Genomic DNA, 18,812 nt, shown 5'->3' with positions numbered 1-18,812 from the left:
TGTGTGGTAGTGACTGCCATCTGGCTGCATCTTTGCAAGGTCACTCTTTTGTGTGAGTGCATCCCTGGTGGACTCTCTGCAAGGTGAATAGGCATTGAGATCTTGGGACCGCAGCAAGAAAGGGCCTGGGGCAGCTGAAGCCCAGGTCCATCAGATTGCAGGAGGGTTTGTGTAGGTCAGTCTGGGTCTGGCAAGCCTGTGGAAAGCCGGAGACTACAGGAATTTCCCAGGGGGGAGCACAGGTTGAAGAAACTGGAGAAAACTGGGCTGTGTCCAGTTCAGTGAGTACTGAAGTGTGCAGGGGCAGAAGGAGCCAGGTACCACATGTAGGAAGACTAGAAGAGGGTGTGAGGGCATCTTGCTATCAGCTCACCCACTCAACCAGTCTGGCACCCACTGAACTGGAGCTGACATCAAACTTCAGATAACCCCACCTATCGGTGGACAAGGGAAGCTGAGAACATTTTTGAAAGCCAATGGAAGCAATCATTCAATTTTCCATTGAGACTTTCCTCCTTTTTTCCCCCTTTTTTGCCCTCTCTCCAACCTCTACCATCTTTGAATCCAAATATTTTTCATGCAATTTACTGAGGAATGGGATGTCTGTATAGAACATGACAGTTCTGTTGTGCATTCTTGTATTTGTAACTTCTAAAAAGAAATCTGTACATATTTTTTTCTCTGTCTCCCTGTATTCTCTTTATCACTTCTCTCAAACTAACATTCAACCTCTATTAATTTCTCCCTCCCTCTTCCTATATAAATTTTTACCTCTATCTTCTCTTCCTCTCCTTCATAAACATCACATCTTAAACTACTACTGTTCCCTCACTGTCCATCATTTGAAACAATAAACATTTTTATCAAACTTACTATTTATATTGTATACAATAATTGAACAATCACTTCAGTCTATTCTGATGAAACTGTAAATGCCTTAGTAGGAGCCATTTCTGTTAAGGTGGCATATCATTTGCATTGGGTGCTTCTAATATTGGCCCCCCCCTTAAAGGTGAGGTACTGGAAGCCTTCAGGGACGCTATAAGACTACAGGGTAGCATCTCTTCTGCCTCAGATCCATACAGATAGATGAGAAGACACAAAAACAACATGAAAAAACAAGGGAACAGAGTGCTTCAAACAAACCAAGATATGCTTGCCTCTCAAGCACAAGGCCCTGAGTTCGATCCCCAGCACCGTAAAAAAAAAAAAAAAAAAAAAAAAAAACCAAGATATTCCAACAATAGAATGCAAAGACAACACAGTAAAAAAATATAGGAGGAGTTTAGAAAATACATAATTACATTGATCTTTGAAATAAAGGATGGTATTGGAGAGAAAATACAGGAAGTGAAACATCACTTCAATAAAGAGGCAAAGAATATAAAAGGAATCAAGCAGAAATTCTCAAAGGAATCAAGAAACCAAATTAAAAATTCAATGGAAAGCATCTCACACATACTAGACCACTTGGAAGATAGAACCTCAGAAAATGAAGACAAAATATATACTCTTGAAAATAAAGTTGACCACACAGAGAAGATGGTAAGAAACCATGAACAGAGGTTTTCAAGATGGCAGACTAGAGGGTGGCTGCATTTCATGTTGCTCCAGGACGCAGGATTCAAAAGAGGAGATAGTGAGAGACTTGGGACCAACTCAAAGCTGCCGGGTGAGTCTCTCCCGTTGGGGAAGTGTCCCGGATGGGGCGGTAGTCCCATAACACAGGGAACTTTGTGAAGTAGAGTTGCCCGGCGAGACGCCCCTCCCCTCACTGGACAGGTAAACAAGGACCACTGGGAACATCGTAGAGGTGGCTGCTCAGCACAGCGCTTGGACTCGGAGCAACCACTGGGGCTCCGGGCGGCTGCCTGAGGAGGAGGTGCGTGGCAAGCTGTTTGGACTCAGAGCGATCGCTTCTGAACACCGGGGGGCTGCCCAGAGGAAGAGGAGGAACGTGGCGGGTCCCTTGGTCTAGGAGTGACTGCATCAGAGCTACAGGTGGTGGCCAGAGGAGGAGCTGCGCAGCGAGCTGTTTAGACTCAGAACGACTGCTTCTGAAGACCGGGGGCTGCCCGGAGGAAGAGGAGGAACATGGCGGGTCGCTTGGTCTAGGAGTGACTGCATCAGAGCTCCGGTGGCTGCTCAGAGGAGGAGGCGAGTGGTGAGTTGTTTGGACTCAAAGCGAGCGCTCCTGAACACCGGTAGCCTGCCTGGAGGAGGAGCGCGGTGGGTCGCTTGGTCTCCGAGCGACCGCTCCTGAACACCCGGGGGGTTACCCCGAGGAGGAGGAGGAACAGGGCGGGTCACTTGGACTTGGAGTGACTGCCTAGGGCTACGGGCAGTTGGCGGGAGGAGGAGACACGAAGTGAGTTGCTTGGACTCCTAGTGACTGCGTCGGAACACCGGGCGGCTGTCTGGAGGAAGAGGTGTGTGGCAGGTCTCTGGGACTCGGAGCTATTGTACGGGGCTCCAGGTGGCTGCTCAGAGGAGGGGCCGCATAGACAGGCAATTAGGTGCAGAGCAGGGTCCCAGGAGCTAGGAGGCTTCTTGGTGGAAGAGCCGCACAGAGACACGCTTAGGGGCGGAGCGAAGGTTCCAGGACTGCGGGCAGATTCTCTGAGGAGAGGCAGCCTAAGGAGACTCGTCTGCGAAGGGTGAGGCTTCCAGGCCCAGGAGGTAGGTCCGGGCCCCTGGGAACGTTGCAGAGGAAGACAGCCCAGCCCAGGCAGTAATTGTAGATTGAGGGGAACCTCTAAGAGGGGAACAGACCAGCGAGACACCCTCACCAGGTGAGTCTTCCCTGCCGGGTGAGGTTTTCCCACAAGGATGGTAAAACCAGAGACACAGGCACAAACAGGCCTTGCCTCAGCCTGCAGCCTAGTTTCCCTTTGGATGACCATTGGTTAACAGTGGAGGCACCTCTGCCCACTAGCAGGGAATATACCCCACCTGAGGGTCACCACCCAGAGAGAGGCAGCTTCCTTGTGGAGCACCACATTATCAACTTCCTCTAAGACTTCAGGCTACTGAAGGATAAGAGGGGATATACTAGCAATCTTCAGGGACATTATAAGTCAATAGAGGAAATCTGCAATATCTTAATGACCCACTGATTCCTGAACAATATGAGAAAACAAGAGAAGAAAGTGTCCCAAACAAATCTAGATGTTACATCAATAAAATCCAACGACAGCATGGCAGAAGAAATGTCAGAAAGGGAGTTCAGAATGTACATAATTAAAATGATCAGGGAAGCAAACGATGAGATGAAAGAGCAAATGCAGGCATTGAATGAGGAGATGAAAGAGCAAATGCAGGCACTGAATGATCGCACCAAGCGACAGTTAAAAGAGCAAATACAGGAAGCAAAAGATCATTTCAATAAAGAGTTAGAGATATTGAAAAAAACCCAAACAGAAATCCTTGAAATGAAGGAAACAATAAACCAAATTAAGAACTCCATAGAAAGCATAACCAATTGGATAGAACACCTGGAAGAGAGAACCTCAGACATTGAAGACAAAATATTTAACCTTGAAAACAAAGTTGAACAATCAGAGAAAATGGTAAGAAATCATGAACAGAATCTCCAGGAACTATGGGATATCATGAAAAGGCCAAACTTGAAAATATTTGGGATTGAGGAAGGCTTAGAGAAACAAACCAAAGGAATGAACAATCTATTCAATGAAATAATATCAGAAAATTTCCCAAATCTGAAGAATGAAATGGAAAATCAAGTCCAAGAGGCTTATAGGACTCCAAATACACAAAATTACAACAGACCCACACCAAGGCACATTACAATGAAAATACCTAACATACAAAATAAAGACAGAATTTTAAAGGCTGTGAGAGAAAAGAACCAAATTACATTCAGGGGAAACAATACGGATATCAGCAGATTTTTCAATCCAGACCCTAAAAGCTAGAAGGGCCTAGAACAACATTTTTCAAGCTCTGAAAGAAAATGGATGCCAACCAAGAATCTTATACACAGCAAAACTTACCTTCAAATTTGACGATGAAATAAAATCATTCCATGATAAACAAAAGCTAAAAGAATTTACAAAAAGAAAGCCAGCATTACAGAACATTCTCAGCAAAATATTCCATGAGGAAGAGATAAAAAACAAAGAAGCAAATCAGCAAAGGGAGGAATTATCCTAAAGGAACTGTCAAATAAAGGAGGAACCAAGTTGTGTCAAAAAAATAAATAAATAAATAAAATTTAAAAAATGAACCAAATGACCGGGAATACAAATCATATCTCAATAATAACCCTGAATGTTAATGGCCTTGAATTCATCAATCAAAAGACATAGACTGGCAGATTGGATTAAAAAGAAAGATCCAACAATATGTTGCCTGCAAGAGACTCACCTCATAGAAAGAGATACCCATAGACTAAAGGTGAAAGGATGGGGAAAAACATACCATGCACATGGACTCAGCAAAAAAGCTGGAGTATCCATCCTCATTTCAGATAATGTGGACTTCAAGCCAAAGTTAGTCAGAAGGGATAAAGAAGGACATTTCATACTGCTTAAGGGAAGCATAAATCAGCAAGATATAACAATCATAAACATCTATGCCCCAAACAGTGGCACATCCATGTATGTCAAACAAATCCTTCTCAATTTTAGAAACCAAATAGACCATAACACAATAATAGTAGGTGATTTTAACACGCCTCTCTCACCACTGGACAGATCTTCCAAACAAAAATTGAACAAAGAAACCATAGATCTCAATAACACAATCAATAATTTAGACTTAACAGACATTTATAGAATACACCATCCAACCAAGAGTGAATACACTTTCTTCTCAGCAGCACATGGATCCTTCTCTAAAATAGACCATATATTATGCCACAAAGCTAATGTTAGCAAATACAAGAAGATAGACACACTACCTTGTATTCTATCAGATCATAATGGATTGAAGTTAGAAATAAATGAAAGAGTAAAAAACAGAAACTACTCCAATACCTGCAGATTAAACAATATGCTATTATATGATGAATGGATAACAGAAGATAATAGGAAGGAAATTAAAAAATTCTTAGAGGTAAATGAGAACAAAGAAAAAACATATCAAAATCTCTGGGACACTATGAAAGCAGTACTTAGAGGAAAATTTATTTCATGGAGCGCATTCAATAAAAGAAGTAAAACTCAACAAATAAACGACCTAACACTATAGCTAAAAGCCCTAGAAAAAGAAGAACAGAGCAACACCAAAAGTAGTAGAAGACAGGAAATAGTTAAAATCAGAGCTGAAATCAATGAAATTGAAACAAAAGAAACAATACAAAAAATTGACAAATAGTTGGTTATTTGAAAAAATAAACAAAATTGATAAACCTTTAGCCACACTAACAAAGAGAAGACGAGAGAAAACCCAAATTACTAAAATTCGAAATGAACAAGGAAATATCACAACAGACATGATTGAAATACGAAACATAATTAGAAGCTATTTTGAAAATCAATACTCCAACAAAATAGAAAATTTTGAAGACATCAACAGGTTTCTAGAGACATATGAATTGCCTAAACTGAACGAGGAGGACATACACAATTTAAATAGACCAATTTCAAGTAATGAAATAGAAGAAGTCATCAAAAGCCTACCAACAAAGAAAAGTCCAGGACCAGATGGGTTCTCAGCCGAGTTCTACAAAACCTTTAAAGAAGAGCTCATTCCAATACTCCTCAAAGTATTCCATAAAATAGAAGAGGGGGGAACCCTCCCAAACTCATTCTATGAAGCCAATATTACCCTGATACCTAAACCAGACAGAGACACATCAAAGAAAGAAAATTTCAGACCAATATCCTTAATGAACATCGACGCAAAAATTCTCAACAAAATTTTAGCAAATCGCATACAAAAACATACTGAAAAGATAGTGCACCATGATCAAGTGGGTTTCATCCCAGGGATGCAAGGTTGGTTCAACATCAGGAAATCAATAAATGTAATGAATCACATGATTATTTCAATAGATGCAGAAAAAGCATTTGATAAAATACAGCACCCCTTCATGCTCAAAACACTAGAAAAAATAGGGACAGTGGGAACATTCCTTAACATTGTAAAGGCCATCTATGCTAAGCCCATGGCTAATATCATTCTAAATGGTGAAAAACTGAAAGCATTCCCCCTAAAAACCGGAACAAGGCAGGGATGCCCTCTTTCACCACTTCTATTCAATATCGTCTTTGAAACTCTAGCCAGAGCAATTAGACAGACCAAAGAAATGAAAGGGATACGAATAGGAAAAGAAGAACTCAAACTATCCCTATTTACTGATGATATGATTATATTCTTAGAGGAACCAGGAAATTCCACCAGAAAACTTTTAGAACTCATAAGTGAATTCAGTAAAGTAGCGGGATTTAAGATCAATGCACATAAATCTAATGCATTTTTATACATAAGTGATGAATCTTCAGAAAGAGAAATTAGGAAAACTACCCCATTCACAATAGCATCGAAAAAAATACAATACTTGGGAATCAATCTCACAAAAGAAGTGAAAGACCTCTACAATGAGAACTACAGAACACTAAAGAAAGAAATTAAAGACAACCTTAGAAGATGGAAAGATCTCCTATGTTCTTGGATAGGAAGAATTAATATTGTCAAAATGGCCATACTACCAAAAGTGCTATACAGATTCAATGCAATTCCAATTAAAATCCCAATGCTGTACCTTACAGAAACATAGCAAGAAATTATGAAATTCATCTGGAAGAATTAAAAACCCAGAATAGCTAAAGCAATCCTTGGCAGAAAGCGTGAAGTGGGGTACTGCAATACCAGATCTTCAACTCTACTACAAAGCAATAGTAACAAAAATGGCATGGTATTGGTACCAAAATAAGAAAGGTGGATCAATGGTACAGAATAGAGGACACAGACACAAACCCAAATAAATACAATTTTCTCATACTAGACAAAGGGGCCAAAAATATGCAATGGAGAAAAGATAGCCTCTTCAACAAATGGTGCTGGGAGAATTGGAAATCCATATGCAACAGAATGAAACTAAACCCATATCTCTCACCATGCACGAAACTAAACTCAAAATGGATTAAGGACCTTGGAATCAGACCAGAGGCCTTGCATCTTATAGAAGAAAAAGTAGGTCCAGATCTTCAACATGTCGGCTTAGGACCAGACTTCCTCAACAGGACTCCCACAGCACAAGAAATAAAAGCAAGAATCAATAACGGGGATAGATTCAAACTAAAAAGCTTTCTCTCAGCAAAGGAAACTATCAGCAGTGCGAAGAAAGAGACTACAGAGTGGGAGAAAATCTTTGCCAATCATACTTCAGATAGAGCACTAATCTCCAGAATATATAAAGAACTCAAAAAATTCTACACCAAGAATGCAAATAATCCAATCAACAAATGGGCTAAGGAAATGAATACACACTTCACAAAAGAAGATCTACAAGCAATCAACAAACATATGGAAAAATGTTCAACATCTCTAGTAATAAGAGAAATGCAAATCAAAACCACCCTAAGAATCCATCTTACCCTAATTAGAATGGCGATTATCAAGAATACAAGCAACAACAGGAGTTGGCGAGGATGTGGGGAGAAAGGTACACTCATACATTGCTGGTGGGGCTGAAAATTAGTGCAGCCACTCTGGAAAGCAGTGTGGAGACTCCTTAGAAAACTTGGAATGGAACCACCATTTGACCCAGCTATCCCACTCCTTGGCCTATACCCAAAGGACTTAAAATCAGCATACTACAGAGATATAGCCACATCAATGTTCATAGCTGCTCAGTTCACAATAGCCAGACTGTGGAACCAACCTAGATGTCCTTCAAGTGATGAATGGATAAAGAAACTGTGGTATATATATACAATGGAATATTACTCAGACATAAAGAATGATAAAATTATGGCATTTGCAGGCAAATGGATGAAATTGGAGAATATCATGCTAAGTGAGATAAACCAATCTCAAAAAACCAAAGGACGAATGATATCGCTAATAAGTGGATGATGACACATAATGGGGGGTGGGAGGGGTTAGTGTTAGGGTTAGAGTTAGGGTTAGGGAGGGGGGCAAGAATGGAGGAAGGAAGGACTGTATAGAGGGAAAAGAGGGCTGGGAGGGGTGTGGGGGAAGGGAAAAAATAACAGAATGAATCAAACAACATTACCCTATGTAAATTTATGATTACACAAATGGTATGCCTTATGCCATGTAGAAACAGAGAAACACATGTATCCCATTTGTTTACAATAAAAAAAAAAAAATAGTGACCCTAAAAAAAAAAAAAAAAAAAACTCTGGAACCTGAATTCCAATATCCCCCAAACCTTTTAGTTCTGTGAACCAATAAAGTGCCTTTTCTGCTTAAGCCAAAAAAAAAATAAATAAATAAAAAAGAAACTATGAACAGAACTTCCAAGAAATATGGGATAACATTAAAAGACAAATTTCAGATTTATCAGAATAGACAAAGGTGTGGAGATATAAACCAAAGGAATGCACAATATTTTCAATGACATATCAGTAAACTTCCAAAATCTAAAGAATGAAATGAAATGGAAAATCAACTACAGGAGGCTTACAGGACCTCAAATATACAAAATTACTGTAGACCAAGGCATATTATAATGGGAATGACAAACAGAAAAAAGGCACAATTTTAAAGGTCATAAGAGAAAAAAAATCAAATTACATATAGGGGGCAATCAATTCGGATCTCAGCTAATTTCTCAACCTAGACCCTCAATGCCAGGAGGTCCTAGAATCAAGCTCTGAAAGAAAATGGATGCCGAGAATTTTATATCCAGCAAAATTAAGCTTCAGTTTTTTTTTTTTTTTTTTTTTTTTACGTTTACATAGGGTAATGATGTTTATTATATTTTTCCCCTCCCCCCCACCCCTCCCACCCCTCCCACCCCTCCCACCCCTCTTTTCCCTCTACACAGTCCTTCTTTCCTTCATTCTTACTGCTCTCCTTAGCCTAACTCTAAACCTAACCCTAAACCTAATGCTAGCCCGTCCCACCCCCCATTATATGTCCTCATCCGCTTATCAGCGAGATCATTCGTCCTTTAGTTTTTTGAGATTGGCTTATCTCACTTAGCATGATATTCTCCAATTTCGACCATTTGCCTACAAATGCCATAATTTTATCATTCTTCATTGCGGAGTAATATTCCATTGTATAAATATGCCACAGTTTCTTTATCCATTCATCAACTGAAGGGCATCTAGGTTGGTTCCACAATCTGGCTATGGTGAATTGAGCAGCAATGAACATTGATGTGGCTGTATCTCTGTAGTATGCTGATTTTAAGTCCTTTGGGTATAGGCCAAGGAGTGGGATAGCTGGGTCAAATGGTGTTTCCATTCCAAGCTTTCTGAGGAATCTCCACACTGCTTTCCAGAGTGGTTGCACTAATTTGCAACCCCACCAGCAATGTATGAGTGTTCCTTTTTCACCACATCCTCGCCAACACCTATTGTTGCTTGTATTCTTGATAATCGCCATTCTAATTGGGGTGAGATGAAATCTTAGGGTAGTTTTGATTTGCATTTCCCTTATTACTAGGGATGTTGAACATTTTTTCATATATCTGGTGATTACTTGTACATCTTCTTCTGTGAAGTGTCTGTTCATTTCCTTAGCCCATTTGTTGATTGGATTATTTGTATTCTTCGTGTAGAGTTTTTTGAGTTCTTTATAGATTCTGGAAATTAGCGCTCTATCTGAGGTATGGTTGGCAAAGATATTCTCCCACTCTGTAGGCTCTCTCTTCACATTTCTGATAGTTTCCTTTGCTGAGAGAAAGCTTTTTAGTTTGAATCTATCCCAGTTGTTTATTCTTGCTTTTATTTCTTGTGCTATGGGAGTCCTGTGAAGGAAATCTGATCCTGAGCCAACAAGTTGAAGATTTGGACCTACTTTTTCTTCTATAAGATGCAGGGTCTCTGGTCTGATTCCGAGGTCCTTGATCCATTTTGAGTTGAGTTTTGTGTAGGGTGAGAGATAGGGGTTTAGTTTCATTCTATTGCATATAGTTTTCCAGTTTTCCCAGCACCATTTGTTGAAGAGGCTATCTTTTCTCCATTGCATATTGTTGGAACCTTTGTCTAGTATGAGAAAATTGTATTTATTTGGGTTTGTGTCCATGTCCTCTATTCTGTACCATTGATCTACCTGTCTATTTTGGTACCAATACCATGCCGTTTTTGTTACTATTGCTTTGTAGTAGAGTTGAAGACCTGGTATTGCAATACCCCCTGCTTCGCTCTTGCTACTGAGGATTGCTTTAGCTATTCTAGGTTTTTTATTCTTCCAGATGAAATTCATAATTGCTTGCTCTATTTCTGCAAGGTACATCATTGGGATTTTAATTGGAATTGCATTGAATCTGTATAGAACTTTAGGTAGTATAGCCATTTTGACGATATTAATTCTGCCTATCCAGGAACATGGGAGATCTTTCCATCTTCTAAGGTTTTCTTGAATTTCTTTCTTTAGTGTTCTGTAGTTCTCATTGTAGAGGTCTTTCACCTCTTTTGTGAGATTGATTCCCAAGTATTTTATTTTTTTCGATGCTATTGTGAATGGGGTAGTTTTCCTAATTTCTCTTTCTGAAGATTCATCACTTATGTATAAAAATGCATTGGATTTATGAGCATTGATCTTGTAACCTGCTACTTTACTGAATTCACTTATGAGTTCTAAAAGTTTTCTGGTGGAATTTCCAGATTCCTCTAAATATATAATCATGTCATCAGCGAACAGGGATAGTTTGAGTTCTTCTTTTCCTATTCGTATCCCTTTAATTTCTTTGGTTTGTCTGATTGCTCTGGCTAGAGTCTCAAGGACGATGTTGAATAGAAGCGGTGAAAGAGGGCATCCCTGCCTTGTTCCAGTTTTTAGGGGGAACGCTTTCAGTTTTTCACCATTTAGAATGATATTAGCCATGGGCTTAGCGTAGATGGCCTTTATAATGTTTAGGAATGTTCCCATTACCCCAATTTTTTCTAGTGTTTTGAGCATGAAGGGATGCTGTATTTTATCAAATGCTTTTTCTGCATCTATTGAAATTATCATGTGATTCTTAACTTTAAGTCTGTTGATATGGTGAATGACATTTATTGATTTCCGAATGTTGAACCAACCTTGCATCCCTGGGATAAAACCCACTTGATCGTGGTGCACTATCTTTTTAATATATATTTGTATGCGATTTGCTAAAATTTTGTTGAGAATTTTTGCATCGATGTTCATTAAGGATATTGGTCTGAAATTTTCTTTCCTTGATGTGTCTCTGTCTGGTTTAGGTATCAGGGTGATATTGGCTTCATAGAACGAGTTTGGTAGGGTTCCCTCCTCTTCTATTTCATGGAATAGTTTGAGGAGTATTGGAATGAGCTCTTCTTTAAAGGTTTTGTAGAACTCGGCTGAGAACCCATCTGGTCCTGGACTTTTCTTTGTTGGTAGGCTTTTGATGACCTCTTCTATTTCATTGCTTGAAATTGGTTTATTTAAGTTGTGTATGTCCTCCTGGTTCAGTTTAGGTAGTTCATATGTCTCTAGAAATTTGTTGATGTCTTCAAGGTTTTCTGTTTTGTTGGAGTATAGATTTTCGAAATAGCTTCTAATTATGTTTTGTATTTCACTCGTGTCTGTTGTGATGTTTCCTTGTTCATTCCGAATTTTAGTAATTTGAGTTTTCTCCCTCTTTCTCTTTGTTAGTGTGGCTAAGGGTTTATCAATTTTATTTATTTTTTCAAAGAACTAACTATTTATTTTGTTAATTTTTCCGATTGTTTCTTTTGTTTCGATTTCGTTGATTTCGGCTCTGATTTTAACTATTTCCTGTCTTCTACTACTTTTGGTATTGGTCTGCTCTTCTTTTTCTAGTGCTTTGAGCTGTAGTGTTAAGTCGTTTATTTGTTGATTTCTACTTCTTTTTTTGAATGCACCCCATGAAATAAATCTTCCTCTAAGTACTGCTTTCATAGTGTCCCAGAGATTTTGATATGATGTGTCTTTGTTCTCGTTTACTTCTAAGAATTTTTTTATTTCCCTCCTGATGTCTTCTGTTATCCATTCATCATATAATAGTGTATTATTTAGTCTCCAGGTATTGGAGAAGTTTCTGTTTTTTATTCTGTCATTTATTTCTAATTTCAATCCATTATGATCTGATAGAGTACAAGGTAGTATCTCTATCTTCTTGTATTTACTAACAGTAGCTTTGTGGCATAAAATATGGTCTATTTTAGAGAAGGATCCATGTGCTGCTGAGAAGAAAGTGTATTTGTTCTTTGTTGGATGGTATATTCTATATATGTCCGTTAAGTCTAAATTGCTGATTGTGTTGTTGAGATCTATAGTTTCTTTATTCAATTTTTGTTTGGACGATCTATCCAGTGGTGAGAGAGGTGTGTTAAAATCGCCTAGTATTATTGTGTTGTGGTCTATTTGATTTCTGTAATTGAGAAGGATTTGTTTGACGTACGTGGATGAGCCAATGTTCGGGGCATAGATATTTATGATTGTTATGTCTTGCTGATTTATGCTTCCCTTAAGCAGCATGTAATGTCCTTCTTTATCCCTTCTGACTAGTTTTGGTTTGAAGTCCACATTATCTGAGATGAGGATGGATACTCCAGCTTTTTTGCTGTGTCCGTGTGCATGGTATGTTTTTCCCCATCCTTTCACCTTTAGTCTATGGGTGTCTCTTTCTATGAGATGAGTCTCTTGCAGGCAGCATATTGTTGGATTTTTCTTTTTAATCCAATCTGCCAGTCTGTGTCTTTTGATTGATGAATTCAGGCCATTAACATTCAGGGTTATTATTGTGATATGATTTGTATTCCCAGTCAATTGACTCATATTTGTTTTTGACATGATTTGGTTTCTCCTTTATTTGGCTATTCCTTTAGGCTAACACCTCCTGTTGCTGATTTGCATCATTGTTTTTCATCTCTTCCTCATGGAATATTTTGCTGAGAATGTTCTGTAATGCTGGCTTTCTTTTTGTAAATTCCTTTAGCTTTTGTTTATCATGGAAGGATCTTATTTCATCGTCAAATTTGAAGGTAAGTTTTGCTGGGTATAAGATTCTTGGTTGGCATCCGTTTTCTTTCAGGGCTTGGTATATGTTGTTCCAGGCCCTTCTAGCTTTTAGGGTCTGGATTGAAAAATCTGCTGATATTCTTATTGGTTTCCCTCTGAATGTAATTTGATTCTTTTTCTTGCGGCCTTTAAAATTCTGTCTTTATTTTGTATGTTAGGTATTTTCATAATAATGTGCCTTGGTGTGGGTCTGTTGTAATTTTGTATGTTTGGAGTTCTATAAGCCTCTTGTACTTGGTTTTCCATTTCGTTCTTCAGATTTGGGAAATTTTCTGTTATTATTTCATTGAATAGATTGTTCATTCCTTTGGTTTGTTTCTCTAAGCCTTCCTCAATCCCAATAATTCTCAAATTTGGCCTTTTCATGATATCCCATAGTTCTTGGAGATTCTGTTCATGATTTCTTACCATCTTCTCTGTTTGTTCCACTTTGTTTTCAAGGTTAAATATTTTGTCTTCAATGTCTGAGGTTCTGTCTTCCAGGTGTTCTATCCTATTGGTTATGCTTTCTATGGAGTTTTTAACTTGGTTTATTGTTTCCTTCATTTCAAGGATTTCAGTTTGGTTTTTTTTCAGTATCTCTAACTCTTTATTGAAATGATCTCTTGCTTCCCGTATTTGGTCTTTTAACTGTTGATTGGTGCGATCATTTAATGCCTGCATTTGCTCTTTCATCTCCTCCTTCAATGCCTGCATTTGCTCTTTCATCTCCTCATTAGCTTCTCTGATCGTTTTAATTACGTACATTCTGAACTCCCTTTCTGACATTTCTTCTGCTGTGCTGTCATTGGGTTTTATTGATGTAGTATCTAGGTTTGTTTGGGACATTTTCTTCCCTTGTTTTCTCATAATGGTCAGTTGTCAGTGGGACCCTGAGATATTGCAGTTTTCCACTATTGGCTTATAGTGTCCCAGTAGATTTCCAGTGTATCACCTCCCAGCCTTCAGTAGCCTGATGTCTTGGAGGAATCTGATAAAGCAGCTCATTCGAAGAATACTGCCCCTAGCCCCCTACTGGTTCCACGTTTTGGAACTGGCTCTGTGCGGAAATGCTCTCACTGTGGGCCTGCACCGTGCAGCTGGCCGTGTGGGAAGAGCCCACTGCCGGTGTGTGGAAGACTACCTTGGGAAGACTCAAGCTGCCCTGCCCGGCTCTGCTAAGCCACCTCTATCTGGGCCTGCCACCCGGGCTGAGCTTTACCCAGTGGGCAGACTCACCCGTGGCTCCACTTCAGTCCGAGTCTCTCAATGCCTCCCCTTCTTAACTCCAGGGTTCTGGAGCGACCGGGGGTGCAGTCTCCCTCTAGGCCGCCATCTTGGATCGCCCCGTGAAGAGAGCCCGCAGCCGGAGTGGGCAGAGCCGCCTGAAGAGGTCTCCGGCTGCCCTGCCCTTATCCCTGAGGCTGATTGCAGATCGAGGCTCTCCGCTGGTTCTTTGCAGGAGTACACTGCACTGCAGCGGCTCCGGGACTCGGAGCCTGCTCTGTTCAGACAGCCTCTCACTAGCGGGCCAGTTCCGTTCCGAGAACCTGGAGAAGCTGGCTGTGTGGGCGGGGCCCACCGCCGGAGTGCGCAGGACTGCCTGTGGATGACTCTAGCTGCCCTGCCCGGCTCCGATAAGCCACCTCTATCTGGGCCTGCCACCCGGGCTGAGCTTTACCCAGTCGGCAGACTCACCCGTGGCTCCACTTCAGTCCGAGTCTCTCAATGCCTCCCCTTCTTAACTCCTGGGTTGTGGAGCGACTGGAGGTGCAGTCTCCCTCTAGGCCGCCATCTTGGATCGCCCCGTGAAGAGCTAAGCTTCAGTTTTGAAGATGAAATAAAAACCTTCCATGATAAACAAAAGTTAACAGAATTCACAACTAGAATGCCTTCACTCCAGAACATTCTCAGCAAAATGTTCCATGAGGAGGAAATGAAGGAAATCAGTGAAAACCAGCAATGGGAAGAACTACATGAAAGGAAAGGTCAATCAAGGGAGAAACGAAATCAAGTTAAAAACCAAAAATAAACCAAAATAACTTGGAATACAAATCATATTTCAATAATAACCCTGAATGTTAATGGCCTAAACTCATCAAGAGAGACAGATTGGCAGACTGGATTAAAACAAAGGACCCAACAATATGCCGTCTTCAAGAAACTCACCTCCTAGGAAAGATACCCAAAGACTGAAGGTGAAAGCTTGGGATAAAACATATCACTCACATGAACAATATAAACTAGCAGGGGTTTTCATCCTGATATCAGACAAAGTGGACTCAAACCAAAGGTAGTCAGAAGGGATAAAGGATGACATTTCATACTGCTTAAGGGAATCACACACCAACAAGACATAGCAATTGTAAATACATATGCCCCAAACAATGGAACATTTATATACATCAAAGAAACCCTTCTCAATTTCAAGGATCAAATAGACCACAAAACAATAATACTGGGTGACTTTAACACACCTCTCTCTCCACTGGATGGATCTTCCAAACAAAAACTAACAAAGAAACCATAGAATTAAATAATAAAATCAATGATTTAGACTTAATGAACATATATAGAGTATCTCATCCATCAATCAGCAAATACACTTTCTTCTCAGCAGCACACAGATCCTCCTCTAAAACAGACCATATGTTATGCCACAAAGCGACTCCCAGTTAAAACAAAAAAATAGAAATATTACCCTGCATTCTATCAGATCATAATGGGATGAAACTAGAAATCAATGATAAAATAAAAAATAGAAACTACTCCAACACCTGAAGACTAAATAACATGCCAGGAAATAATTAAAATCAGAGCAGGAAACAATGAAATTGAAACAAAGGAAACAATTCAAAAAATTGACAAAACAAAAAGTTGGTTCTTTGAAAAAATAAAATTGATAAACGCTTAGTCACACTAAGAGAGAGAAACTCAAATTACTAAAATTCATGATGAAAAAATATCACAACGTACACTACTGAAATACAGAAGATAATTAGAAACTATTTTGAAAATTTATATTCAAATAAAATAGAAAAACTCAAAGGCATCAACAAATCTCTAGAGACATATGATCTACCGAAACTGATGCAAGGACATACACGATTTAAATAGATCATTTTCAAGCAATGAAATAGAAGACACCTTCAAAAGCCTACCAACCAAGAAAACCCAGGACCAGAGAGATTCTCAGCCGAGTTCCACAAGACCTTCAAGAAGGATTAACAACAATACTACTCAAATTATTACATGAAATAGAAAAGGAGGGAACCCTTACAAACTCATTCTATGAGGCTAATATCACCCTTATACCAAAACCAGTCAAAAACATACCAAGGAAAGAAAACTTCAGACCAATATCCCTCATGAACATAGATGCAAAAATCCTCAAAAAAATTCTGGCAAATTGCATAAAAAATATATTATAAATATGATGCACTATGATCAAGTAGGGTTCATCCCAGGGATGCAAGGCTGAGTCAACAAATGGAAATCAATAAATGTAATACACATCACTTAAAGACAAGAATCGTATGATTATCTCAATAGATGCAGATAAAGCATTTGACAAAATACAGTACCCTTTCACATTCAAAACACTAGAAAAACTAGGGATAATAGGAACATACCTACACATTATAAAAGCTATCTATGCTAAGCCCATGGCCGATATCATTCTAAATGGAGAAAAATTGAAAGCATTCCCTCTAAAAATTGGAATAAGACAGGGATGCCCTCTTTCACCACTTTTATTCAAAATTGTCCTTGAAACTCTAGCCAGAGCAATCAGACAGATGAAAGAAATTAAAGGGATACGAACAGGAAAAAAAGAACTATCACTATTTGCTGACATGATCCTATATCTAGATGATCCAAAAAATTCCACCAGAAAACTTCTAGAACTCATAAATTGAATTCAGCAAAGTAGCAGGATATAAAATCAATACCCATAAATCAAATGCATTTCTATACATAAGCGTTGCATCCACTGCAAGAGAAATTAGAAAAAGTACCCCACTCACAATAGCCTCAAAAAAATAAAATACTTGGAATCAATCTTACAAAAGAGGTGAAGACCTCTACAATGAGAACTACAGAATACTAAAGAAAGAAATTGAAGAAAACCTTAGAAAATGGAAAGATCTCCCATGCTCTTGAATAGGCAGAATTAATAATGTCAAAATGGCCATACTACCATAAGTGTTATACCTTTTAAAATCCCTATGACATTCTTCATAGAAATAGAAAAAGCAATCATGAAATTCATTTGGAAAATTAAAAGACCCAAAATAGCCAAGGCAGAAGCAAGAAGAGCGAAGCAGGAGGCATCACACTACCAGACCTTAGACTATACTACAGAGCAATAGTAACAAAAATGGCATGGTATTGGCACCAAACCAGATATGTAGACCAATGGTACAAAATAGAAGACACAGAGACAAACCCACATAAATACAGTTATCTCAAACTAGATAAAGGTGCCAAAAACATGAATTGGAGAAAAGATAGCCTATTCAATAAATGGTGCTGGGAAAACTGGAAATCCATATGCAACAAAGTGAAATTAAATCCCTAACTCTCACCATGCATAAAAATCAACTCAAAGTGGATCAGAGACTTAGGCACTAGAACATAGGAAAGTTATGTCCCATTCATTCTATTGTTTTTCCCATTCCCATCCCCACTCCCTTTCTCCCATCCCACCCTGTCCAATCTGGTGAACCTCTACGCCTCCCTCTCCCCTGCATATTGTGAGTCAGGATCCGCTTATCAAAGAGATCATTTAGTGTTCATTTTTTGGGGATTGGCTTAATTCACTTAGCATGATAGTCTCCAGTTCCATCCATTTACCTTCAAATGCCATAATTTCATTCTTCTTTATGGCCAGCCTGGTTTTTGATACTGAATGAATATTTGCATCTGTGTTTACATATGCATTCTCTGAAGAAAATGATAAAAATGACAATAGTATGCAAAATTATGAATTATAAGCTAAACGGAAATGTTCATGGCTCTGATCACCTTGCTATGATTATTTTCGTATATAATTAAAAATAATTCTTCACCTACTTATTAGGATATTATTGCAAGTACCTGTAGAAGGATTTTTATACATTTTGAAACTGAATTGCTCAGACCATATTTTGCAAATAGTTGACATTTTATGCTCAGGATAAAGAACAAAATCAAAAACAAATTGTATAATCAAAGATATGCAAAGAAATACATTCTTACTTTTGTCTCTGCTGATCAATCCAGAATTTACAGCTCTTTCTGACAAAGTCACAGCCCATTCCTCGGCCCCAATCTAACTTCTCAGCCATGCTGTAATTTGCTTTATACCAGCTGTGGAAATAATTCAAACAAAGCACCTTTTATTATCACCATCATTTAAATTTACTTCTTTTCTCCTTTGCAATGCTCAGAATCAAACTCAGGGCCACATGCATACCAAGTAAGTGCTCTACCACTAAGCTAAACCTGCTATTCCAATAATGATGATCAATTACTGTCACTTAAAAAACTCCAGCATACCAATTATAAAACTCAACAATTAGCAAATCAGGACCTTATAAAGGACTCAGGAGGCCATCACCACAAGTGAGCATTTACAAAGTGCTTCTTACCAAGGGACAGTTGTACAGGATTACTGTGGCAGGGATTGGGTAACCAGTTCT

At 39.0% G+C, this 18,812-nt stretch overlaps 1 protein-coding gene across 2 annotated transcripts in view; it reads right to left on the bottom strand.

Moving 5' to 3' along the window:
* Positions 1-18,812, bottom strand: part of Lmln (leishmanolysin like peptidase) — a 101,762-nt gene that overhangs the window by 36,813 nt on the left and 46,137 nt on the right. For both annotated transcript variants that reach the window (XM_047564847.1, XM_047564846.1), the window contains exon 12: positions 18,370-18,480. In XM_047564847.1, coding sequence (XP_047420803.1) covers positions 18,370-18,480 — 111 coding nt within the window. The remainder of the gene's footprint in view (positions 1-18,369; positions 18,481-18,812) is intronic.

Source organism: Sciurus carolinensis, chromosome 9 (genome assembly GCF_902686445.1).
Source record: "Sciurus carolinensis chromosome 9, mSciCar1.2, whole genome shotgun sequence".
In the NCBI taxonomy this organism is placed as follows: domain Eukaryota; kingdom Metazoa; phylum Chordata; class Mammalia; order Rodentia; family Sciuridae; genus Sciurus; species Sciurus carolinensis.
This window is presented reverse-complemented; position numbering and strand designations above follow the sequence as displayed.